General features: G+C 57.6%; 1 protein-coding gene across 1 annotated transcript; it reads right to left on the reverse strand.

Moving 5' to 3' along the window:
* Positions 1–314: 314 nt before the first annotated feature.
* LIMK1 (LIM domain kinase 1) lies at positions 315–23,698 on the reverse strand (the record flags this gene model as incomplete). The annotated part of the gene is made up of 16 exons (XM_079720058.1): positions 23,476–23,698; positions 21,678–21,774; positions 14,892–15,030; positions 14,461–14,570; positions 12,777–12,983; positions 8,255–8,360; positions 7,999–8,165; positions 6,721–6,904; positions 5,784–5,870; positions 5,328–5,459; positions 3,967–4,026; positions 3,525–3,590; positions 2,991–3,147; positions 934–989; positions 555–712; positions 315–477 (listed from the first exon to the last, which is right to left on the reverse strand). The coding sequence occupies exons 1-16, from the start codon at positions 23,528–23,530 to the stop codon at positions 315–317; spliced, it is 1,944 nt and encodes a 647-aa protein (XP_079576184.1). The 5' UTR covers positions 23,531–23,698.
* Between the last annotated feature and the right edge of the window lie 1,000 nt (positions 23,699–24,698).

Consider the following 24,698-nt stretch of genomic DNA (forward strand, 5'->3'; position numbering starts at 1 on the left):
GGATGGGGTACAGCTCACACGGGTCCTCCAGCTCATGCAAGGAGAAGCGTGAGGGGGTGGCCCCACTAAGACAGAGGTAAGGCAGGGTGAGGTGATGGTGTCTGTGCAGCCAGGCCAGCTCTGGGGCCGGGGGCAGAGAAAGGGCAGGGGCCACGGCCCACAGGGTAGAAGGCAAGTTAGGGCCTGGCGCTGGGGAGGGGTCTGGGTGTCCGCTGCCCCGCTGAGGGTGCCACACCTGGCCACCGCATACAGAGGAATCTGGTGCAGGGTGGATTCTCCCAAGTCGGGGACAGGGGCAGCTGGGCAGGCCGGTCTCAGTCGGGGACCTCGGGGTGGGCGGGCAGTCCACTCTCGCCGTGCCGGTAGGTCTCCCAGAAGCCCCTGTCTAGCTGCTCCAGCTGTGGGCCCAGTGGCAGGTGGCCGGCCAAGTGCATGCGGAGGGTCTCCAGCCACTGCTCCAGCTTCACGAAAGAGGGCCTGGGGAGACAGGCGGGGGGATGGTGGGTCCGGGCTCTGCTGGGGACCACCCCACCCTAAGCCCCCACCCCACTCACCTCTTCTCCGGGTCCAGATCGCAGCAGCGCACAGTAATGGGGAAGAAGCTTGGGGGGCAGTTTGGGGGGCAGTAGCGGTCCAGGAAGCCTCGCACATTGAGGCCAAAATCCATGGTGCGCGGCAGGTAGTCTGGGTCAGCGTTCACCCGCCCGATGATCTGTCCAGCACGAAGCCCAGCAGTTACCCGGGGCCCCTGGGACTGGGCATCACCCAGGTGGGTTCGAGGGCAGGTCACACCCAGGTCTGGCACCCCCTGGACCACCACACCCCCGGGAATGCAGGTTGCTGTGGGCAGCCCCGTTCCCAGAGCCTCCCTGGCCTGGGGCCCCTGCAGACTTCAGCCTGCAGCCTGGGAGTGTGCGCCCACCCCGGACCTACCTCGCACAGGACGATTCCAAAGGAAAACACATCCACCTTCTCATCGTAGCTGCGGCCTGGATGAAGAGACCACTGTTAGCAGGGGCACGGGGCCAGGGATGCCAGCTGGTGAGGGTGCTGGGCCAGGGACCCGCCCACTGGGGGGATGCCCTGGCCAGCAGGTCAGGACAGGAGGCAGATGCTAGAAACCTCTGTAGGATCAGGCCTTAGGCTCTGACACTATCTGAGCCCACCCAGTCTAAGCCAACCTGTTGGCAGGGGAGGGCGGTGGGTGAAGCTGAAAGCCCTGGGCAAGGGGTTCCAGGCCCAGCTCAGTCACTAACCAGCTATGTGACTCCGGGCAGGTCATGGACCTTGTGGTGACCCCGAAAGATAACTGTGTCAGACCCCTGGAACCTGTGAATATTATTGGAAAAAGGGTCTCTGAAGTTACGATTAAGTTAAAGATCCTGAGATGAGACAGTCCTGGATTATCCGGGCAGACCCTAAATGCCATCACAACTGTCCTTATAAAAGAGACTGAAAAGGAAAAGACACAGAGGAGGAGGCAGTCACATGAAGACAGAGGTCCGGGAACGCCAGGATCAGAACCTGTAAGCAGCAATGAATGGATTCTCCCTTAAAATCCCTGGAGGGAGCACAGCTCTACTGGATTTCAGACTTCTGGCTTCCAGAACTACAAGAGAATAAGTGTCTGTTGTTAAGCCACCCGGTTTGTGGCAATTTGTTACAGCAGCCTCAGGGACTGATACATACTCTCTGAGCCTCAGTTGCCTCAGCTGTAAAATGGAAACAATACCCTCTCTAACGACATTAAAAATAATCAGGACAGCCACTCTCATTTACTGAATTCTGACTAGCTTACAAACCTTATCTAATTCTCACATTACTCCTTAAAGACAGGGGCTATTAACCCCAATTTACAGGTTAAGTTATTGGGGGGTGGGTTATGTTAACTTTGGTCAGAGCTGGTGTTGAGATGACCCTGGCTCTGCGGCCCTGACCCTGTGTTTGCATGTCCCCTGCCTGTGGAGAGGCTTTATAAGCCCCAGTCTGGGCACACGTGGGACCACTGTGTAACAGGCCTGAAAAAAAAAGAAATGGAGTGGGAGAAAGGGGATCTGTGGGAGGCTGAATAATGGCCCCGGAGGTGTCCCCGTCCTAATTCCTGGACCCTGTGAACACGCTGCCTTATACGGGACTTTGCAGGTGTGACTCAGTTAGGGATCTCGAGATGAGATTATCTTGGATCTTTCAGCTGAGCCCTATGGGATCACCAAGGTCTTTATGAGGGAGGGCAGAGGGTCAGGGTCAGGGAAGGAGATGTGACAATGGACACAGATGTCAGAGAGAAGAGGCTACGTTGCCGGCCTTGCTGAAGGAGGGACCAGGAGCCAGGGAATGAGGCAGCCTCTAGAAACTGGAAAAGGAAAGGAAACAGATCCTCTCCCCTTGAGCCTCCAGAAGGAATGCAGCCCTGCTGACACCAGACTTCAGCTCAGTGAGCCTGATACTGGACTCCTGACCTCCAGAACTACAGGATAATTTGTGGGGTTTTTAAAATAAATTTATTTACTTATTTATTTTATTTTTGGCTGCACTGGGTCTTCATTGCTGCGCGCAGGCCTTCTCTAGTTGCGGCGAGCGGAGGCTACTCTTCGTTGCAGTGCGCGGGCTTCTCATTTGCGGTGGCTTCTCTTGCTGTGGAGCACGGGCTCTAGGCACGTGGGGTTCAGTAGCTGTGGCTTGCAGGCTCCAGAGCACAGGCTCAGTAGTTGTGGCGCACGGGCTTGGTCGCTCCGCGCGGCATGTGGGATCTTCCCGGACCAGGGCTCGAACCCGTGTCCCCTGCATCGGCAGGCGGATTCCCAACCACTGCATCACCAGGGAAGCCCTAATTTGTGTTTTTTAAGCCAAGTGTGTGATGACTGGTTGCAGCAGCACAAGGAAACCAACGACAGGACTCAAAGAGGGGCAGGGCAGGACCTCCACCTCCTGCAGCTCCGCCTGGGACCGCGGGGCCCTAGGGTATGTGCCAGGCAGGGCTGCCGACTCACCGTGGATCATCTCGGGCGCCATCCAGTAGGGGTTGCCCACCACCGTGTAACGCTTTTTCCGGTCTGGCTTCTTGAGGCTCCGCAGGTCCTCGGGCTGCGTCTTCTCATCCACCATAAGCCGCGCCAGCCCGAAGTCGGCCACCACCACGTTCTTGTTCTGGGTGACCCGGAAGCAGAGCCACACTGAGACACACCCCTGGCACCACCTGCCCACTCCCTCCTCGGCCTTCTGGGGACAGCCTGTGGTCCCTTAGTCACTGCCCCTTAGACGCCGGGCTCCCTGGGCCCACTTGTCCCCCATTGAAGTACATCCCCCCCCAAAGCTTCTTTCAGGAAGCCTGCCCTGACCACCCCAGTCCACACACCCGGGCCCTCCTCTGGGCCCGCAGCCCCTGGTGCAGCCCGGTGTAGGCTGCAGCCACCCTGTGGGCCGCTCTCCGTGAAGGCCATGCTCACAGCAGAGGCCCTGCCCCGGCACGTCTAGCGGTTTGGTGGGCGGGGCCCCCGCTGTCCCCTCCCGCCCAAGCCGCTCACCTCACGAACCAGGCAGTTGTGGGAGTTCAGGTCCCGGTGGATGATGTTCATGGAGTGGAGGTAGGCCTGAGGGTGGGGGGCACGGGGGTCAGGGGGCAGCCGTGCTGAGGGCCCCCAGCCCCGCCCTGGTCGCCCCGAGGGTCCCACCTTCCCCCCTCCCACTGGATCTCCTCTGTCCTCTCTCAAAGCTTCCTGTGGCTTCCATTTCTAAACTCCTTGTGAAGTTTAGGTGAGCGCTGGAGAACGTGTTTTGTTTTTTGTTTTTTGCTGCACCATGTGGCCTGCGGGATCTTACTTCCCCGACCAGGGATGGAACCCGCGCCCCCTGCAGTGGAAGCGCAGAGTCTTAGCCACTGGACCACCAGGGAAGCCCCGAGATGCTTTTATAAGTGGGGCCGGATCACCCAGCCCACATGCCCCCCGGCAATCAGAGCCTACTCACCATCCCTGAAGCGATGTCCTTGGCAAAGCTCACCCTCTGACTCCACGGGTACTGGCTGTCCTGGAGGTGGGAAGAATGACCAGGATGAGCCATCAGGGCCACAGTTGCAGGACATTGGGTGAGAGAGAGACAGGAAGGGGTGAGTGTCCTGCAGGGTCTGATGACGCACCCCCAACTCTCTTCTACACCCACAACTGTCCCTTCTTTTTTTTTTTTTTGCCATGTGGCTTGTGGGATCTTAGCTCCCCAACCAGGGACTGAACCTGCGGCCCCAGCAGTGAGAGTGCTGAGTCCTAACCACTGGACTGCCAGGGAAGTCCCTCACAACTGTCCCCTCTAAGGGCTGTGGGTGAATAATTCAAAACAATTTTCTAACAGAACTGGTTCCAAACAGTGATGGGGTGGGAGATACTCTTCTATAGTTCCTGACCCACTTCCTCTGAGAACAAAAACTTTCTCTTGTACAAAATCCCATTTTTTCGAGTTTTTAAAAAACCTGAACCTGCTTTCATGGACCAGCAGAGACGGGCCTGGCGAGGTCGCCTGCAGAGAGCTGCGGTGAGTCAGTCTGGAGAGCAGGGCTCTGGGCTCAAATCATTTGGGGAAACACCCCATTCTCTCCCCCCATCTCCTTGGAGACCTCAAGTGGGAGAGCAAGGACATCAGAGCGTATTAAAGATTCAGGTGCAGCCAGGAAGGCTGCGCTGGTGCAGCCCAGCATTTCTAAGTTGCACTGGACCACAGAATCCCTCTGAGAAGTGACACCTGTCCGGAGCCCGCAGGGACCACACTCTGGTGACAGCAGGTAATCCAACCTGAGGGACTGAGGACTCAGCGGCGAGGGAAGGGAACAGGGTCTCCGGGTCTGAGGGTGATGCTGGGGTGGGTGAGCGTTGGATCCCAGGGCACCGTCAGCATCCCGGGAGAGCTGGAAGCTCCCCCTCCGAACGCTTCTTTTTTAGAGGAGGATTGGTAATTTCATCCAAGCTTTTACAGCAAGTTCTGAATTTTATACATCATGGCAAACAGTAAGTGACTTGGTTTTGCTTAGAAGCAAAACAAAGACCCTCTGGGAGAGGTAACCTATGGCAGGTGCGCGGGGTTAACCTGACAGCCTGTGCGTCCCCTCAGCGAAGCTGCCACCCTTCTCTGGGCCCCATCTTTCCCCCCACCTTAGATGGAGTCAGTTGCTCCCTTATTTGATGCAGAATCAGGGTCTGGAGGGCCTTTGACACCAGAGGCCGATCCCCAGTGAAGAGCCTGGGAGGAGACTGGGACCCACAGAGGAGCCGCTGGGCCCAGGGTCCTAGGGCAGGAGCGGCTGGGACGGGTCTCAGGCAGGGGCTCTGCCCGGCACTCACCATGCCCTTGATGAGGCTCCGGAGCGTGCCACCCTTGATGTACTCGGTGATGAAATTGAGCCTCTTGTCCTTGTAGAGCACCCCGATGAACTTGAGCACGTTGGGGTGCTCCAGGCATCGCATGACCTTCACCTGGTGGGGTGTAAACAGGCTGGGCACACGTCTCCTTCTCCCCGTTTCCCACCAGAGGCCACCATGGATAGTTCCAAAGATGGAGGAGCCTTCAAGCCCCCGGGGTCACACCTGCCGGCTGCCGTGCTCTTTGCTTGGGCTGCTCCCACCCCCAGGGACGTCCTTGCCCCTCTCGCCCTCCTGGCAGATAGCTTCTCTTCTTCCAGCGTGGGCTTGAGCGTCACATCCTCCCGCAGCCCTCTGCCACCCACCCCCTCTCAATGGCGAAGGGTGGGGCAGGTCCTAGGAGTCTGGTGCAGAGGGTGCAGCAGGCCCCTCACCCACCTCCTTGAGGAACGTCCGCTGGGTCTCCTCATCGAAGCGGATCAGCTCCTTCATCACCATCACCTCGCCTGTCTCCCGGTGTGTCACCTGCGTGGGGACGCCCAAGGGTTGAGACTCAGCACAGGCACATGCTGTGCTCTAGGCCCGCCCTGCAGGAGGCCCATCCCCACCCCAGGCAGATGGGCAGACGGCTTCAAGCTCTTCGCAGACTTTTCATGGGATGCTCCCAGCCCCCGAGGGGGTGGGACTTAAGTCCTTTACAGGTGAGGAAACTGAGGCTCAAGAAGGTTTCCTACCAGGGCCTACGGTCACCCAGGTGGCAGGAAGGGGGATGGCCAGGGCTTGGGTCCAGGACCGCCTGACCCAGAGGCCAGCCCTCTTTCTTCTCCTCTGCTGGGCTGCCTCCTGGAAGTCAAATGGTAGCTCTACCAGAGATTCTGACCAGGGACAGGGGCTGGGGCCTGTCTGCACACGTGGGCAACCTGGCTGGTGCCTTTTGTATAACTCTGAACCTTCCAGTCTGGTCATAGCCAGGTGACATCAGAGCCAGGGAAGGGCTCGTGTCTTGCTGGGGGAGAGTGTGAAGCGGGTGAGCAGCCCAGAGGCCAGGAGGGGGCTGGCATTGGGCTCAGTAAGGGGGCCTGGGGAAGGGAGCCTTCAGGGTCAGTCTGGGCTGCCCTCCCATCCCCCGCCCTGAGGAGCCACTTTCCCACAACCTCCTCCACGCGGTCTGTCTATAGTAAGTCCCCTCCCCCTAACTAGCTCAGGGAGGCCCAGGTAGAAGAGAGCTCTGGCCAGCGAGTCTGGAAGCCAGATACCCTTCCAGTGGGGCTTCCTGGGGACGCTGGTGGGAGGAGGGTGGAAGACCAATGGGTCACACACAGACTGCCCCCCTGCTCCCACCCACGACCCCATCCCTGCCTGGCGTGCCCTGTACCTTGATGGCCTGGCCGAAGCAGCCCTTGCCCAACACCTCCCCGTGGATGAGGTCCGAAGGCCGGAAGATGCGGTGCGGCCGGCAGACCACACGGAGGGACCCGGAGCGACCCAGGTCCTCGCGCTGGGAGGCCGGGGAGCCCAGCGAGCCGGCGCCCGGGGACGTGTCGATGCTGCAGCTCCTCCTGGGGGGACACACCCAGCGCCCGCTGCCACCAGGTGGGCACCTGGACGAGGCCCCCTTGGGGGGAGGCCAGGTCTTGGCCCTGCCCCCTTCCCCCTGCCTTCCATGCCCCATCGATGCCACTCTACGTACAGTCACCCATACAGCCAGAAAGGGCGGCACAGGACAGCTCTCCTGGGGGAGTCATGAGGCTCTTGCCCCATCCTGATGCCAGCACCCAGTGCCCTGTCTGGCTTGGACTTCCTGTTAAGGGAGGAATGTTTGCCCTTGGCCTTCTCTGCCTGGTGACCCTGGATCAGACGCTCTGCCTCCCAGCATTTGAGTCCCAGGCCTTGGAGTGCAGAGGCAGACTACTTGCCCAGGATGCCCACAGGTGGTCTTGCAGGGCAGCCTGAGCTCCAGACAAATGCAGGGGAGGAGGAAACACATGCCTTCAATATCACTGTTTCTTAGCATAAAGGCTGTCATCCCAGGTGTCCCCCTCAAAGCCTTGACCAGGAGTCCTGAGCAGACCCCCGCAGTGAGTGGCACGAGGACCAGGCTGCTTCTGGGCTTCTTCCTGGTGCCCCCCCACCTCCCTTTAAGAGGGTACAGGGCACTTGGCCCCTCTGGCCTGGACCACCACAACAGGCCCCCAGCTGTCACTGGTCCTGGGCACCTCCCTGCAAAGGGGACCAGAGTGGTCTCTGTGAAACACATCACTGTGCTGCAACACCCTTCGGTGGCGCCCCGGATTGGGCAAAGCCCAAAGACCCCGGTCACGAGTTTCTGCCTCAGAGCCCACCACTCCCCAATACATCCGATGCCCCAGCATCCTGAGCTGCTGGCCAGCTGCTCCTCGAAGCCAGGGCGCTGGTCCACCCTGGAAGTGCTCTGTCATCCCCAGCTGGGGGCACTGCTTTCCCCGTTTGCTCCTTCTCATTCTCCTTCCTCTTTCTAGCCCCCTGCACCCCTTGCCGGCCTCCTTTTTGCAGGGCTGACTCCCCCATCAGACCGTGAGCTACCGGAGGGTAGGGACCAGGTCCCATGCCCCCTGAGGCCCAGCGTCAGTGAAAGTACCAAGATACAGTACATCAAGGTGCAGGGCTGACTTACAGGACAGGCTTCTGCCGGCCGGAGCTGCCCGCCTCCCCGCTGGGAGTGTGAACCGGGGAGACCAGGGGGCTGGACTCAGGCCCCGGCCCGTGCCCCAGTGTGTCATGGGGGTCATGCTCAAGAGTCAGCTGGAGCAGGCGGCTGGTTTCCTGGATCAGCAGATCAATCTGGGGAGAGCAGGAGTGTGGACAGGTGAGTCTCAGGGGTGGTGCTCTCAGGGGAGCACCACCTCCAACCACAGACTCAGGACCTGTACCTCGTCCAAGGGCACATTCCGGATGGGCGTGCCATTGATTTCCAGGATCCGGTCTCCAACGTGGATGGAATTCTTCACATCCGGGCTCATGCAGCCCGGGTCCACTCTGTGGGCACAGAGTGGTGGTCAGACCCCTGCTCACCCCGCTAGGAAACCAAGGCCAAGGGGATCAGATCGGGAGCGTGGGGGCAAACCGTTCTACCTCGTGTGATCAGCAGGTGGCAACTGGCGGGAACACCGAATTCTGGTTTGGTGGGAAGAGATCTATACTAATTACAATGCTTGCTGTGGGTGTGGAACTGGAGAAAAGTGGCATGCCCTCCAGGCATTTGCCCCCCTACACTAGATGCTCGGGGCCTCCTGTTCAACAGAGCGTTGTCTCTGCCATGGAGGACAGACCTCTCCTTCTACCTGGCTGGTACGTGTGGGGCAGAGAAGTGTCAAAGAGTCCTAAGAGGGTCTGGACCCACTGCTTCCTACCTGACCCCCAAACTTGCCCTGCAAGATGAAGCTAAGGCTTCCACTCCTCTGGGATCGGCGGGAAGGAGCGAGCAGCCTGGGCTGAGCCACAGCTGCAGGGTGGAGATGGGCCTGGTGCCCTGGATTACTTGGCCATAAACTAACTCACAGAATGGCCAACTTGCCAAATTTACTTCCTTCTTTTAACTCCTTGGTGTTAACTATCTGATTGTCATTTTGTCTTTGTAAAAGCTTTTCAAAGAATGGTCACTTTGTCTGTGCCCTGAGATGGGGAAGGGCTGGGGGAGGGTGGGCAGGACAGAAAGGAGACTGAGAGCTTTAAGAAAAACAGATTGCTAGCAATTTTTCAATTATGAGAGTATATTCTCACATGGGGGAGAAGTGCTTCCTTACACAGGAAAGTCAGTTAATAAATACAGCAGGATGAACACAGAAAATCACCACTTTGTAGCCATCACAGAATTATCTGTGGATGCTAGAGTTAGTAAAAGGCTGTTGGGAACAGGATATTTACAGACTCATATCTCACAGATGACTCAAACTGGTTACATTGCAAAGGGGAAAAAAAATCCTTTACAGCAGAGAGAGTGGACTGCACTTTAACCAAATAATCGAAGTTGACATCCCCAATAAAGGGAGCACTTCACTGACATCCTGTGTCTACCAGTAAGATGCACAGAGAAGGACTCAAAATCAGGTATCTGGTTAAAATGCATGACTTAAACCTAAGGAAGAGGAAGCCTCTGTCAAACCCAAATGGAGGGGCACGCTTCCTTAACTGACTTGCACTCTTCACAAATGTCAAGGTCATAAAGGACAATGAAAAGCTGAGGAACTGGCACAGATTAAAAGAGACTGAAGAGACATGAGGATTCAATGCAATGTGTGATCCTGGATTGGATCTTGGATCAAGGGGGAAACTGCCATAAAGGACAGTATTGAGACAACTGGCAAAATTTGAATGTGGATTGTATACTGAATAAAAGTATCAATGTTAAACTTCCTAAATTTCATAACTACACTATAAGATACAATGGATAATTATGTAAGGGAATGCCCTTGTTTTTAGGAGAAGGTCTGAAGTATGTGGGGGGAGGATGGTCAACCTCCACTCAAATGATTTAGTAAAAAGTAGTAATATGTACGTGTGTACATACAAATAAGTATATATATGTATATACACACAAATATATAGACACAGGGAGAGACACACATACCTCAAGTGTGGCAGAAAGTTAAAACTGGTGAACTTTGGTAAAAGGTGTACAGGTATTCAATATACTTATTATTTTAGTAATTTTTCTGTAAATTTGAAATTTTCAGGATTAAAAAAGTTAAAAAATAGTGAATATATTTTCATGGATAAAGACTTCTTATGGATATAGCCTTAAAAATATATTCCTTAGGGAACTGCCTGGTGGTCCAGTGGTTAGGACTTGGTGCTTTCACTGCTGTGGCCCAGGTCGATCCCTGGTGGGGGAACTAAGATCCCACAAGCTGCACGGTGTGGCCAAAGGGGTGAAAAGAAGCAGGAAAGAATGCTCACCCAGTGAGGGAGGCAGGGAGGAGGTGCCATGGACCCTCTACTCCTAAAATTCTGCCCAGTTGTCAGGGGCCAGCTGGTCTGGGAGTTTCCCCATCTCCCTCACCAATCTGTCTGCTCACTTGTGTATGGAAGGCAGCTGCTGGCCTGGCTGATGCTCAAGATGGGGGTGGAGATACAGAGTCAAGCCCAGCCTCCTCCTCCTCCCCCAGTACCACCTTCACTTCTCACCAGTGCTTAGGCATGGGGCCTGGTACCTGGCAGGTATGTGAGAAACGTTCACTGAATCCAAAGAAAGCTGGCACGTGGCTCCCACACCCAGACATGGGGAATGTTTAAAACTATTTCTCAAGGGTCCATGAAGGCCCAGGAGAAATCTTAGAAGGCTCCAAGGTATCTGACTCCCTCGTTGTTCAGACAGAGACCCCAAAGCCCCGAGAGGACAAGGGAACTGCTCAACGTCTCACAGCATGTTATCAACTGCGTCAGCCCCTTAACCTTCATTTCTTCTTACATCTTGGACCTTTTCTACAACCTTTAGAATTTTCTTTAGGGATGATCTGCTAGTATCAAATCCCATTTTGTCTGCCTTAACATGTCTTTATTTCACCTTCATACCTGAAGGACATTTTCATCAAGTATAGAATTCTAGGTTGATGGTTCTTTTTTGCTGAGTGCATTGAATATATCATTTCACTATTTCTGGCTTTCATTGTTTCTGTTGAGAAATCAGCTGTCAGCCTGTTCTGGTTTTGAAGGAAATTTTTGTTTTTTAAATAAATTTATTTTTGGCTGCGTTGGGTCTTCGTTGCTGCTGCACGCAGGCTTTCCCTCTATTGCGGCGAGTCGGGGCTACTCTTCGTTGCAGTGCACAGGCTTCTCATTGCAGTGGCTTCTCTTGTTGCGGAGCATGGGCTCTAGATGCAAGGGCTTCAGGAGCTCTGACACACGGGCTCAGTAGTTGTGGCTCGCGGGCTCTAGAACACAGGCTCAGTAGTTGTGGCACACAGGTTTAGCTGCTCCTCGGCATGTGGGATCTTCCCAGACCAGGGCTCAAACCCATGTCCCCTACGTTGGCAGGCGGATTCTTAACCACTGAGCCACCAGGGAAGTCCTCCCAATGGCTACTTTTAAAGTCTTTTCTTTTGCCTTTGGTGTAGTAGTTTCACCAGGTCGGGGAATCTATGGGTCAATTTCTTTTTAGTTTTCCTGTTTGGGATTTACTGGGTTTCAGTCTGTGGATTGGTATCTTTTATCAGCTCTGGGAAGTTCTCAGCCATCATATCTTCAAATACTGCCTCTCTCCCCTTCTCTCTTCTCCTGTGATTCTAGATGGATGATTAGAGCTGCTCACTCTGTCCTCCGTACGTCTTAACCTCTCTTTCCCTATTTTCACCTTGTTGTGTTTCTGCTTCTCCCTTCAGCTGTTTAAAACCCTCCTCTACTGCTAAACCCATCTTTCACTTCTAGGGGTTCTATGTGGTTCTTTTCCAAATTCATTTGCTCTTTACTCACTTTTTCCAAGGATCTCTTATTTATTAAAACATATGGAGCATAATTATTTTGTATTGTTTCTGATAATCCTACTATCTGCAGGTTTTGTAGGTCTGCTTCGGCCACCTGTTGTTTCTGCTGGTTCTTGCTCACAGTGCCTTGTTCTCTATGATTTTTGACCAAACGGCTCACCTTCCTTGGGATGCTTATCTCGAGAAATTCTGTGAAGCCTGGAGGTGGGTTCCTCCAGAAAGGATCTGCATCTGATTCTGTCAGGGCCTAAGGATATTACCCCTAGTGGAGAAGTACTTTAAACTTTTACAATTCTGCCTGGAGGTTTTCTGAACCACCCAGGCATGTGCACTTGGTTGGCAAACCCAAGTGTATGAATTCTCAGGGGAGATTCCATCTCCCCTTCCATTTAGGTTCAAATCAGTTTATTTTCTAGTTCTGGGAGTTGGTTGCCAGGGGCGGCGGGGGGTGGGTGGGCGGGGGCTGGTGGAAGGTATGGTTTATTTCTTGTTCTTCCTCACCCTGAGAGCCCTTTGGGGGTTGCAGCTTTATGGGGTGGGGAGGTGTTCTCTTATCAGACTCACTTTCCTTGAGCAAGTCAGGGCTTTGAGAGGCTCAGCCATGAGAAGACTCGAAAACTGAAGCTTAATTCACCCAATTCAGATTTGCCCTTAAGTCATGGCTGCCTTCCATGCTCTGATGACACCCCTGGGCTCCTTCCTTCACTTATTCCTGACCTGGTTACTTCTCTTTCTTGTTGGGTCATGCAGGGATTAAAGAAAACATTTAAAATATTTTATCTAACATTTTTTATGTTTTTTTGGAGGAATGATTGGACCAGGCATCTGGTATACAGGTTGTCAGAGCTGGGTTCCAACTGGCCCCATGTGCTCACCCAGTCTCAGGGCTCCCCTGCCCCAGAGTCGGCCACCCACCTAGAGCATCCGTGCCCACAGCTGCACCAGCTGCAGCCTCAGCAGGCCAGCCACTCACCCCTGGACGCGGACGGTGTGGGAGTGCTCTGTGCTGCAGCCTGGCGGGCCATGAGGGGGGTCGATGGAGACCGAGAGGCCACGTTTGCCATGAGCTGAGGCTGGGATGGATACGAGGGTGACTGTGTGGGGCAGGTGGGAGCTGGGGGAATCAGGCAGGATCTGCTCAATGACGGGGGTCACCACAGTCTGGTAGTAGCAGTGTCCGCTGCAAGAGCCACAGGCGGTGGGGACCCAAAGAGCGGGAAGAAAAGTGTGTCAGGACAGTCACCAGCATCACCCCAACCCCGATCCCTCAGCCCCAGGCTCTCTTCTCCTCCCACCCTCCCCTCACTGCTCCCCAAGGGAAGAGGAGGACCTTGGCTGCCTGATGGGCTGGGAGCAGGAACTGGGCATGCTCAGCCCAGCCTTGCCCCTCCGGGGCTCATTCTGGGTTGTCTATGCTCCGTCAGCTGGCCAAGATGAGGCCTGGGGATAAATCCAGTTCAGCAGGAAGTCATTAAGAGTCCATTTGGGATCCTCAAAAGTCATGCTGCCCTCAAATCCAGCTTTATCAGTGTTGCCATAATAAAGAATTTGTCTGGTCTTTGTCCCTGGCTCCTGGGAAAGAGGCTCTAAATCCTTGGAACAGGAGTATCTTCCTTTTTCTTGAGCCCTTCACACACTTGAGCTAATGTTAATGAGATGACTCAGGCGGCGGGGAGGGGGTTGCTGGTCACAAGACTGACCACAAGGTGAGAGGGCTGCGGCTCTAACCCAGCCTGACCTCGAGGAAACTGAGTTCAATCCGTGCCCAGTGATTCAATCAATTATGCTACATAATGAAACCCCAATAAAAACTCTGGTGATGCCAGGGAGGACGGGTCACACGTCTTGATTCCACAGGTGGAATGCACAGAAGCTGTGCATTCGAGACCCTCCCAGACCTCGCCCTTTGCATCTCTTCATCTGGCTGGTCCTGATTTGTAGCCTTTAGTAAAAAACTATAATTGTGAGTATAGTGCTCTCTTGAGCTCTGAGTTATTGAGCGAAGTATCAAAGCTGAGAGAGTTGTGGGAATCCCTGACTTTGCAGCCAATCAGTCAGAAATGCGAGCGGCCTGGGGACCCCCAAACTTGTGGCCGGTGACTGAAGTCAGGGCGAACTTGCTGGGGACAGGTCCTGAGCTCACAGGGTTGGTGCTAACTCTGAGGGTTGGTGCCAGAACTGCACAGCAGTGATGTCAGTAAGAAAGCTGATGTCTGTGGGACTTCCCTGGTGGTCCAGTGGTTGAGAATAAGCCTTCCAAGGCAGAGGATGTGGGTTTGCTCCCTGGTCGGGGAATTAAGATCCCACATGCCACAGGGCAACTAAGCCCGTGCACTGCAACTACTGAGCCCACGCGCCGCAACTAGAGAGCCCGTGCGCCACAACTAGAGAGAAGCCCGCGCGCCACAACAAAAGATCCTGCATGCCGCAACTAAGACCGGACGCAGCCAAAATATTAGATAAATATTTTTAAAAAAAAGAAGAAAAGAAAGCTCATGTCTGAGGCTTTCACCATCTGATTGCTGTGTCTTATATTTCCCAGTGGTTTCTACACTGTCACTATGACCGCCCCCCACATGGAAAGGGGAAGGGCCCTGGCGTGGGAGACGTGTGACACAGGTGGGCACGCCAGGTGCCGGGAGGGGCGGGGCACTCACCAGTACAGCTTGGAGTGCTCCACCAGAGTGTAGGTGTCCCCGTCACCGATGAAGGTCCCACATGCGAGGCAGATGAAGCATTCGGGGTGGTACTTCAGCTCCCCGGCCACCTGGAAGGGGAGTTGGGGGGTGGGGACAAGCCACCTCAGCAGCCCCTTCAGCCCCCATAGCTCCTCCCCTCAGCCTCCTCTCAGAAGGGCAGCCCCAAACCAACTTCGGGGCAGACAGAGTTGCCTCCATAATAGCGGGCTGAGGGATACAGACAAACAGGCTCAGGAGGCACAGAGGAATCAGAGAACTAGTGAAGAGAAGAACAAGAGAGATGATGGGAGAGAGATCTGGAGCAGGGAAACCTGTGAAAACACATACACACGCACGCACACACACACACACACACAGGTGAGGTGTGTGAGTGGGGGAGGGGTGCTTACCATGACCAGCCCCTTGGTGATGTGCTCTGAGCACCCGTGGCAAGACTCGCCATAGCGGGTCCAGTAGTCCTTCTTGCAGAAGAGCTGCCCATCCTTCTCATAGTACTGGTGTGAAAGGGAGGCACTGCATTCGCAACACCTGGGTGGAAGGGGAGCTGGGGCTCAGAGGGGCCCACCCGCCCCGCACACCTGGGCCCTTCCAGTCTACAGGCAGCACTAGAGAAAGGTGTGCCCTCTAGATGGGAGCAGCCTGTGCTGGGGCACAGGGCTTGGCAAGTGGAGCCGGGGATGGATTCAGCGCCCACCCCCACCCCCTCTGCCGTGGTCCCTCAGCCAGAAGCCCTGGTACTGTGTGCAGCCTGAACAACCACCCTCAGCAGTTCTGCACCCAGGGTGTCTGGCCCACTTGCTAGACCTGGGCTGAGAGGTGCTACTCATCTGAGCCCCCTGTCCCTTGTCGTGAAGGAAGATGGCCAGCGAGGGCAGGCAAGTTACTCTCAGTCACCCATCAGTCAGGCCCAGGGAGGGCTGGAACCTGGGAGCCCGGGATTCAGGTTGGGGAAGGGGGCGGGGCTGGAACAAACTGTGAGCCCCACTCTTCAGTCTAGTCTGCTTCCTCCCCCTCCCAGCAAAGTGGAGGCAGCTCTGGCCCCTGATGTAGATGGTAGTGACCTTTCGGCGCTGTGAAGACCTACTAAGTGCTGGCACCTTCCCATTTTCTTGCTTAATAAATTTATTAATCCTCACAGGCCACCATGAGGCAGGCATGGCTATCCTCATTTTAGAGATGAGGCAGATGAACTTCGGAGGGTCTACCCTGCCCAAGGTCACAGAGACGGGCACCATAGGCCCCAAGAAGATACTCCCAGTTCCACCAAGATACAAGGCAGGAGTTCAGCTCAGTATAGACCAGTCAGTCAGTTAAGAGAGAGGATCTCCCGGCTTCCTAGGCTTCAGCCAGCCCCACGGGTGCTGCCCGTCAGAAGAACGGGGTTCAGCATAGGTAGCAGGAAGGCCTGGCTGGTGGGGCCCCTGAAGGGCAGATGGGGAGAAATGATGTACAGGCTTCTTTCTAGGTGCCACCCCCCAGGCCAGGAGCTAGACCTACATGCCTGACATCTTTCCCTTCAAGCGTCCTGGTCGGGTGGGGACCAGCAGCTCAGCTAAGCCAGGGTAATAAGCAAATGCAAAAATGTGGGACCCCCAGTGACCGACACCCCTCTCAACCCCAGGCACGAGCCCCACTGGGTTCTGCAGAGCCTGACCCAGGGTTCTGGCATGCATAGGTATGTCTGGGCCAGAGTACACACTGCGCAGAGAATGGCTAGGGGACCCGTCCAGCTCTGTTGCTGTTTGGGTGCTCCGGGTGATGTACCAAGGTCGCATAGGGATAGGAGGGCCCAGGCTCAGAGCTCATGGCTCAGTGGGGGAACAAACCAGGTCACAGGGGGGCAGGAAAGACTGGGGCTGGGTCAGAGAGCACTGTGCCTCAGGCAGCCGGGAAAGCCTCCACTCAATGGCTGCTCCTGAACTAGGGAACTGGGGAGGGGGAGGGGGAGGAGGGAGGAGAAGGAGGGAGCGCATAGCAGCCAAGAGTGCTGCTGGACACTGTCCCTTTAAGAGGATCCAGCCAGTTCCCCATTGTCTGGTAGCCTGAGGGGAGGCGCTGGGGACCACAGCTTGGGGCTTTGGGCAGGGGGCGGGCTGGGGAACACAAAATGCCCGGGTTTTGGAAGCCAGGAAGGCAGGGTCTGATGAGGTCTCTTAAAGGGATGGCGAGTGGGGAGGGAAAGCCTCTGGAGGCAGCGCTGGGATGCGGGAGGCTGCAGCGGAAGCAGCGGCTGGACGGGAGCCATGACGTCATCTGTTGCCCCCGCAGCCCTTCCTGCCCCCACAATCGCTGCGACTGCAGTGGGTGGGCATCTTACCACGGGGCGGGCGGGGCGACAAGGCAAGGAAGGCACCAAGCCAGGAGGGAGGACACCCGGGGACGAGGAGGTCCCCGGCGCAGCCCCCAGGGGGCTCTAACCTAGCAGGAAGGTGCGCAGCAGGAGAGCAGGCTCCGCAAAGAGGCGGGGCGCAGCCAGCGCAGGGTGACCTTGGGGAGATACCCCACTCCCTGTGCGGATCGATGATTCACTTCGCCCTTCCGCTGACCAGACCCACCAGACACGAAGCGCGTCACAGGAGTGTCTCCGCGGGAGTCTCCCCCACAGCCCCAGGCTGCAGGAAGCAGCCCCCCTCCCCACCTCGGTGGGCGGGTCAGTCGGGGCTCTGGAGCGGCCGCCTTCCTCCAGGGGAGAGAATGCTCTTCTGCCTGCAAACTCCTAGTCCTTCTCACGCACAAACATTCATCACCGTAGCAGCCCTGGAAGACCCCACGTTGCTTCACTCAAGCTCTGTGAGCGCAGTCAGCTCCCTGATAACCACTTCCCTGAAGCCTGCTCAGATGCGCCCATGGCCCCCCACGCAGCCTGCACCGCCAGCCTCTGCCATTAACCTGCCGGCTCCCTGAGGTCCCAGGCCAGGCACCTACAAACGCTGGTCCCCGAAGAGAACAGAAGTGCTTCCTGCCAGACTGGCTCACTCTGTGCACTCAACCAGGAGCAGTTCCCACCCCCAGCGTCCTCAGAACTGCTCCAAGGTGCCCCGGCTCAGCCTCCATCTCAGATAGGGGATCTAGACCAGGCTCACATAGTAGTTTGGTGGCTGGCGCCTGGGGCCTCAGTGGACCTTTGCCGATGGAAGAAGGCACACAGAAGCCCCTGACCCTGTGCATCCCCGCACCCCTCAGGCCCGCATCTGGCCAGGAGCCAGAGGAGGCAGGTGGGGCAGGACATGCCTGGCTCTTGGGGTGCCCCCCAATGCCCCTGCCCCTACAAAGGGTGTCAAGAGAGTAATACCAGGTACAGTGTAACCCTCTCCCAGAGCAGGCAAAGGCAGAGCCAGGCTTGAGCAGGAGAGGAGGGCACTGTGGGGCTGGAGGGGGGCATGAACAGGCCAGGCTGGGAAGCAGTGGCAACCCCTACAGCGACAGGTCCTTCCCTCCCAGGGGTGCCCTCTACCCAGAGCCACATCCCTGGACACCAAGGGTGAAAACGAGCAGCTGGGGGACCAGCCTCAAGGGAGACCTGTACCAGAAGGGCCAGGAGCCTCAGCGGTGGCCTGCTTCCCCTCGACAGGCGGCCAACAGTGACCAAGGAGTTTCAGTTCTCCTGCTCCACTGCCCGGCCTCAGGTGGGTCTGTCCCACCATGGCCTCCAGCCCCAGCCCTCACACCAGGGGCCCTGCCCGAGGCCTGGGACAGGTGGGGAGGGGGCTTTCCACTTACTTAGCCCCTCGGAGGAAGCGGCATCTTCTCAGGTTCAAGGCCAGCATCCTTTGCTGCCACCTATCGCAGGGGGGCCCCAGAGGCCTACGGGGAGTGCAGGGGTGGGCCGGACGGGCTGTTTCCCCATCCTGCTCCAGGCACTCAGGATTGGAGGCTGCAGAGGGAGGGGCCAGCGTGGCCACACAGCAGGGGAGGAGGATAATGCAGTGATGTGGGTGCAAGAGGACTTGGTCTTAGCTCACAACAGGAAGCAGCTGAAGGGCCTACTGCCTGGGCTCTGGTGCAGGCGGGGAAGCTTGGCCGGTACTGTGTCCTCAGCCCTGCACACCCGAGAAAGGCACGCTCCGTGCCCCCCCGGCCTCTGCTGTGACAAAGGCACTGGAGACTCTCTGGGGACAGGGAGCAGCTGCTTCTTCTGGTGCTGCCCCCGAGGGAACAGAGCTTGACATCCATGGACAGTCCATCCTCTTTGCCTGAAAGTCCCCCAACGAGGGGGGCGTCCCAGCCCAGGCTCCGGCCCCCAGTGCCAGCTGTGCACTCAGCCCTCCTCATCCAGGGTCAGCCCAACCAGCCTCCAGGGAGATGTTACCTGAGTTACGGCAGCCCCAGGGCTCCTGCGCTGCAGGCTTCTGGGAAGGGACCTCCCAGAGGCAGCAGCTGGGCAAGGGGAAGCCTGGACCCCCCTGGGCCTGGCCATGACCTTCCAGGAGACTGGAACAGAGAAAGGGGCTGGCTCTGCGGTGACAATGACACCTAGTGCTAATGCCAGAGGCATTCTGTGGGCCCACAGCAACTCTCTCGCTGCAAGGCTCTCGGAGCCCAGGGGCTGGTGGCAGCCCCGCTTCACGGCACTGAGATGCTTCCAGGGGCCCAGCAAGCAGCGACTCCTCTCTGAGCTGCCTTCCTGACTGTCATGGGAGTGAGGACACCGTTGGCCTCAACCAGATTTGGGGGCTGTTGGGAGAACCACACGCCGCGGGGCCAGAAACACTGTGTAAGTCGTGGAATCACGTAGAAGCCACGGCTCTTACTGCCTGTGGGCCCTCCCTCACTGTGGGAGCCTTCCCTGTGTCCCCACCGTACCAGGGCCAAACCCACCGTGCCCCCTCCCTACCGCCCCCTCCCGGGGCCTCAGCCCTCTGCTGGTTAACAGGGCAGGGACTCCTCCAAAGCTAGGTTCCATGCCTCCTGCCCCACTGCTGCCCTTCTGTGGCTTCTGTGGCTGCAAGCCTGGCTCTCCCCCATGTCTCCCAAGGCTCTACCTCCCTCCCCACCCCATGCACCGGGGCCCCCAAAGTTCTTCCCTGGATTTCTCTCAGCCTCTTCTCAAATCCCATCCCCCAGCACTGAGTGGGCTGTTCTCTCTGGCCTTCCCACCTCTGACCGGTCTCAGATCACCTCGGCCAGCCTCGGGAGGGCACTGCCACCCTGGCTAGCCTACTGCACCTCCACCTCAACGAGGACAGGGCACAACTCCTCAACAACCTGGCCCCCAGCTCCACCAGAGCCAACAGACCACTGGCCTCCTCTGCACCCGGGGTGAAAAACCAGACTGCTGTAGATTCTGCCCCTGCCACTCACCAGCCCCCAGCTCCACCCCACAGCCCCTGACTTCTTCAGCTCTGCAGTGACTTGGAGTGAGACAGACATAGGTTCGAGTCCCAGCTCTGGCTGTGGCAACTTTCAGCAAGTTACTTGATTTCTCCGACCTCCATTTCTTACATGGAAATTGAGCAAATAATGGCACCTCCTACGGTTATGGTGAAGGTTTAATGAAATGACATTAAAAGAGTCACCAATGAATAGTGGCTAATATGATTAATCCTTGCCAAATATCGTCCCTTCTAGATCTGAAACTCTCTCCACTCTTAGTCACTGTCCTATGTCAGGTCTTATGGGCACAGAGCCCCGAACTACTGACAGTCCCTTCCCTGTCATGTTACCACCATCTGCCCACTGGGATGGCATTTTTCAATAGCACTTCTGCCCACATCCCTCCCCTGCTTTCTGACACTCTCTGCTGGCTCCCTACTGCCCTCAGAAGCTACTTATCTTGGCCTTCAGGGCCCTTCACTGAATCAATCCTAACTTTGCCTCCTCATCATGTCCCTCGACTCACTCTGTTCCAACCAGATGAGCTGATCCTGGGCCTTCCATGGTTTGCACTGTACCACCTCCCTGTCTCTGCCTGTTCAAAGGCCCTTTCCTCCCTGAAGGCCTCCTTCCCAACACTTGATTGGGAACCCCAGGACACGGAGCCCACCTCTCCTCTGGGCTCCCCAGCCAGTGTGGGTACTGTGTGCTCATTTCGCTCACTGGCTGTGTATCTTTGGTCAAGAGAATTAACCTCTCCGTGTTCCGATTCATGGAGACAACACGTATCCAACTGTAAAAAGTCCTTAAAACAGTGCCTGGCCCTTCCTAAATTGTAGAAAATGTTAGACATTTTTTTTTCTTTTGCGGTACGTGGGCCTCTCACTGTTGTGGCCTCTCCCACTGCGGAGCACAGGCTCTGGACGTGCAGGCCCAGCGGCCACGGCTCACGGGCCCAGCTGCTCCGTGGCATGTGGGTTCTTCCCGGACCTGGGCACGAACCCGTGCCCCCTACATCGGCAGGCAGACTCTCAACCACTGCACCACCAGGGAAGCCCTAGACATTATTTTTATAAAAGAAAAAAAAAATCCCTGTCGGAGCCTCCACTGCCTAAATTAAACTCCTTCGGCCGGTGGTTGATGCCCTGACCCCAGCTGGGCCTCGCCACTTTACCTTCCCTCCTTTTTGGTGCTTTCCTGCCTGAACTCTGCTGTTCACTGACTGGGCCAGGCCCCATCACCATTCTACCCTTTGCACCTGCTGGGCCCTCTGTCTGGAACTGCTTCCTACCACACTTCTCCATGTGGGAAATCTCACATACCCATTTCTGGCCCTACAGAGCTATCTAAGGCTACCCCCTGCCCCTGCTTCTCAGGATGGTGCTCCTGGATTGCCGGGCCACCTCTGGGTCCCCATGTGCTCCACCACAGCTCTGATCCTACTCTCCTACACTTGGGAGTTGGTGTCCGGAGGGAAGGGACTGGTCTTACTGGATATGCATCTTCCAAACTTGCCTGGGGCCCATGAAGGAGGCCCAGCTCCTCCCAAGGCCTCTCTCTGGAGCACCAGCACCCAGCAGGCAGGGGCGCACTGCCCTCCACTCCTCCCCCACCAAGGTGCCAAAAGGCCTTGGTATTACGAGCATAAACGCAAGTGTCGCCTTTTCTCCCCTTTTCTGTCTAGAATGAGAAAAAAGAAAGGCCTCCAGGGATCTTCTAGTCCAAATGCTTCATTTCACAGATGGGGAAAACTGAAGCCAAGGACTTGCTGGAAGTCACAACCAGAGATGGCACCAGGAGGAATCGCCACGTCTCTGGCAGGCCTTGCTTAGGGCACCCGAGCTCAGGTCAGCCTGCCCTACCTGAAGCAGTCTGCGTGCCAGTCAGCATTCAGGGCCTGGAGGTACTGGCCATCATAGATCCTCTGGCCGCAGCTTGCACACACGGGCAACTCGCTTCCTGCGGGGGTGGAAAGGGCGTTAGGAAGCATTCTCAGGAGGCGCGGTTTGCTGCAGGCCCGGCCCTGCCCCAACTCCACATGCACCTCCAAAAATCCTCCTGTACACACACAGCGCCCAGGCTGAGCAGTCACTGTACAGAGCATCAGAAAGAATGCAGGTCTGAGAGTCTTGCTGAGACCACAGCTGAACTACCAAGCTCCTCTGGGCCTCAGTTTCTCTCTCTGTAAACTGAGGAGGAGGAACAGATGTCTGCCAACCCCCAGCAATGGCATCCTTCAACTCAGGGTCTGGCACGGTAAATGCGGAGAAAGAAAGCAGCACGATTTAGAAATAAGGTAGTGGGTGACACTCTTGTCACAGGCCCCCTTCCTCTCCTGCCTGCCCAGTCCCTTCAAAGGGCAGGGACTGGACAGGGCTAGGTTGGTGCATCCTGTACTGAAGCCCCCTGGAAGGCTTGGCTATGCCGTGGCCTAACAAGGGGCCAGGGCCATCGGGCTGGGCTCCCAGACACCTGCTCCAGGGAGGCTTGACACCTCTTCAAGACGGCCACTAGGCATGCTTAGTCATCCCTGGGGCCTGACACCCTTGGAGCTGGGTGGGCCCTGGAAGATCTCCCAGCCTGCCCCTTCCCATTGTACAGATGGGTAGACTGAGCCCTGGAGAACGTAAGGCTTGCTGGGTCACCAGCCAGGCTCCAAGGCCACAGTCTGCCCCTCCATGAGGACCCAGTGACCTAGGAGCTACCGTAAGGTGGGCCCCTGCTCCAAGTGGGCCTTCAAGGACCTGGGGGAGGGTTGGCAGTAGCCCCAGGGGAGGGCAGGGCTGGAGGAGCTGGCATAATAGGACTTTTGTTGAACCTGGTGGACCTATGAGATGGCTCAGATGAAGAAACCCAGGAAAGGAGACCCCCAGGGAAGGAATCTTGGGGTCTTCATAACCCTAACTGTCCTGCAAACCCAAGCCTTGGGCCCCAGTAGGGGGAAGGGTCAGAAGAGGAGGCTAGGATGAGAGTCATCCTCCCAGCCAAGACTGATGGCAGGCACTGGGTTTGGTGCAGGGAGGGGGTGGGGGCCCCAGCATACATCCAAAGCTTCCCCAGAGGCGCATCTCTGCTCTGTCCATCCTGCCCCCAGGCTCCCAACCACCAGCACCACGGGCCAACTATGCGGCCCTCAACTGTACAAACGAGGAAACTGAGGCCCAGCAGGCAGCACCTGGCTCAAGGTCACGGAGCCGGCCAAACGCTGGGCTGCGAGTCAGGGCTGAGGCTTTCCCAGAGACTCTTTCTTCCAAGGGCGGTTAGAGACGGGATAAGGGCGAGCCCCGGGTGGACACAGCACGCGGATGGAGGCCAGGGCTGGGCGGGCTGTGCCTGGGATTCCTCCCGGGTGGTCGTCGGTCGGGGGTTGGGAGAAGGCGGGGATGAAAGGGAGGAGGGGCCCTCAGACTGCGGGAGGGCAGCCCACCGGGGCCGAGGAGGGGGAAACAGGGTGGGTGCTTTTCAGGGAGGGGCCTGCGGGCTTCGGAAGGACGAGCTCATCCCTGAGGACACAGGGGCGCGGCCTCGCGGCAGACCCAGCCTCCGCGGCGGCCAGGCCCGGCCCCCACCCGTGCCCCCCACTTCCCCGTCTCCCCCAGCGCGGCGTCCCCGCCCGCCCGGTCCCTGGGTCGGCGCCTCGCCGGCCCGCACCCCGCGCACCTTCCTCTCCCATACGTTCTTCCCTCCAGGTGCAACAAAGTAGCGTCAACCTCATGCACTCGGCGGGGGGCGGGGCCCGGCGGGGCTGGGGCTGGGGGCGGCCCGGGCCCCGCACGCTCGCCCGCAGTCGCCGCCGCCGCCGCCGGCCCGGGAGGCGGGGGCGGAGAGCGCGGGCCGGGCCGGGATGGGCTCGGAGCTCGTGGCGCCGCCGCCGCCTCTCAGACACCGGCTCCAGCACCGGCTCCGCGCCGCGGCGGCCTGGGGAGCAAGCGGAGAGGCGGGCCGGGGCGGGGCCTCGGAGCTGCGGCACGGGGGCGGGGCGGGGCGCGGGCGAGCGGCCGAACTGCCCTGCGCGGCCCCGCCCCGTGCCCTCGGCGGCGCCCCGCCCCGCTCAGCTCCTCCTTTCATTCATTCTTCCTGGAGTGACAACACACTGCTCCGCGCCACTTGGCCAAGACGCATAAGCTCAAAGCTGCGGCTTAGGTGGAATGGGTGCTCTGACGCGGCAACCTAGGGGGTGTAGAAGCGCCAATTAGGGGCCTCGGTTTCCCTGCGGGGAGCCCCTAGACCCAAGCCTGCTGTATGGGGTCCAAGAACCGAGATCCGACCCGGAGGAGACGTTGTGGATGGACCCTGAGGACCATAGTGGTTGCCTTGGGCAGGGGCGCCGGCCAGGTCCTCTCCCTCTCTGAGGCCTGCAGGGAGGGCAGGCCCCAGCAGGGTTTGGGGGGGAAGGCTATGGCCCACGTCTCAGGCTCTCACCAGCTAGGCAGGGCGCTAAAGGAGCAGCCTCTGGGGGAGACTGTGACAACCGTGCTCAGGGATTTGCTGCTCCCAGTGCTGGAGACCTGGAGCCGGCGCCCCCCTGCCCGGCGTTGCGGAGGAGGCACGGCTGAATGGGGTTTTGGCTGAGGGAAGTGGCCAGAGGAATTGGGTGGTCCCCAACGCACAGGTGCTCAGTCCAGCACTGGAAGCGTGGAGCACCCTGCCAACAAGTGGAGAATCTTATCTCCGCAAGGCCCACCGCCCACTTCGTCGTCCTACTGCCTGGGAGCCTATTCGGGGAGAGGTTGAGCCACATGCTTAAGTTCACCCAGTGAACAAGAACTGCCCACACTCCAGCTCCAGCCATCAAGTTTGTATAGATTTTTCTCTGGTCAGGGCTTGGGTCCAGTGGCCTGCAAGGTGGGGCATTCACCCCTGGGTGCAAAACAATTACCTGG

This window comes from Hyperoodon ampullatus (assembly GCF_949752795.1).
Source record: "Hyperoodon ampullatus genome assembly, chromosome: 14".
NCBI lineage: Eukaryota > Metazoa > Chordata > Mammalia > Artiodactyla > Ziphiidae > Hyperoodon > Hyperoodon ampullatus.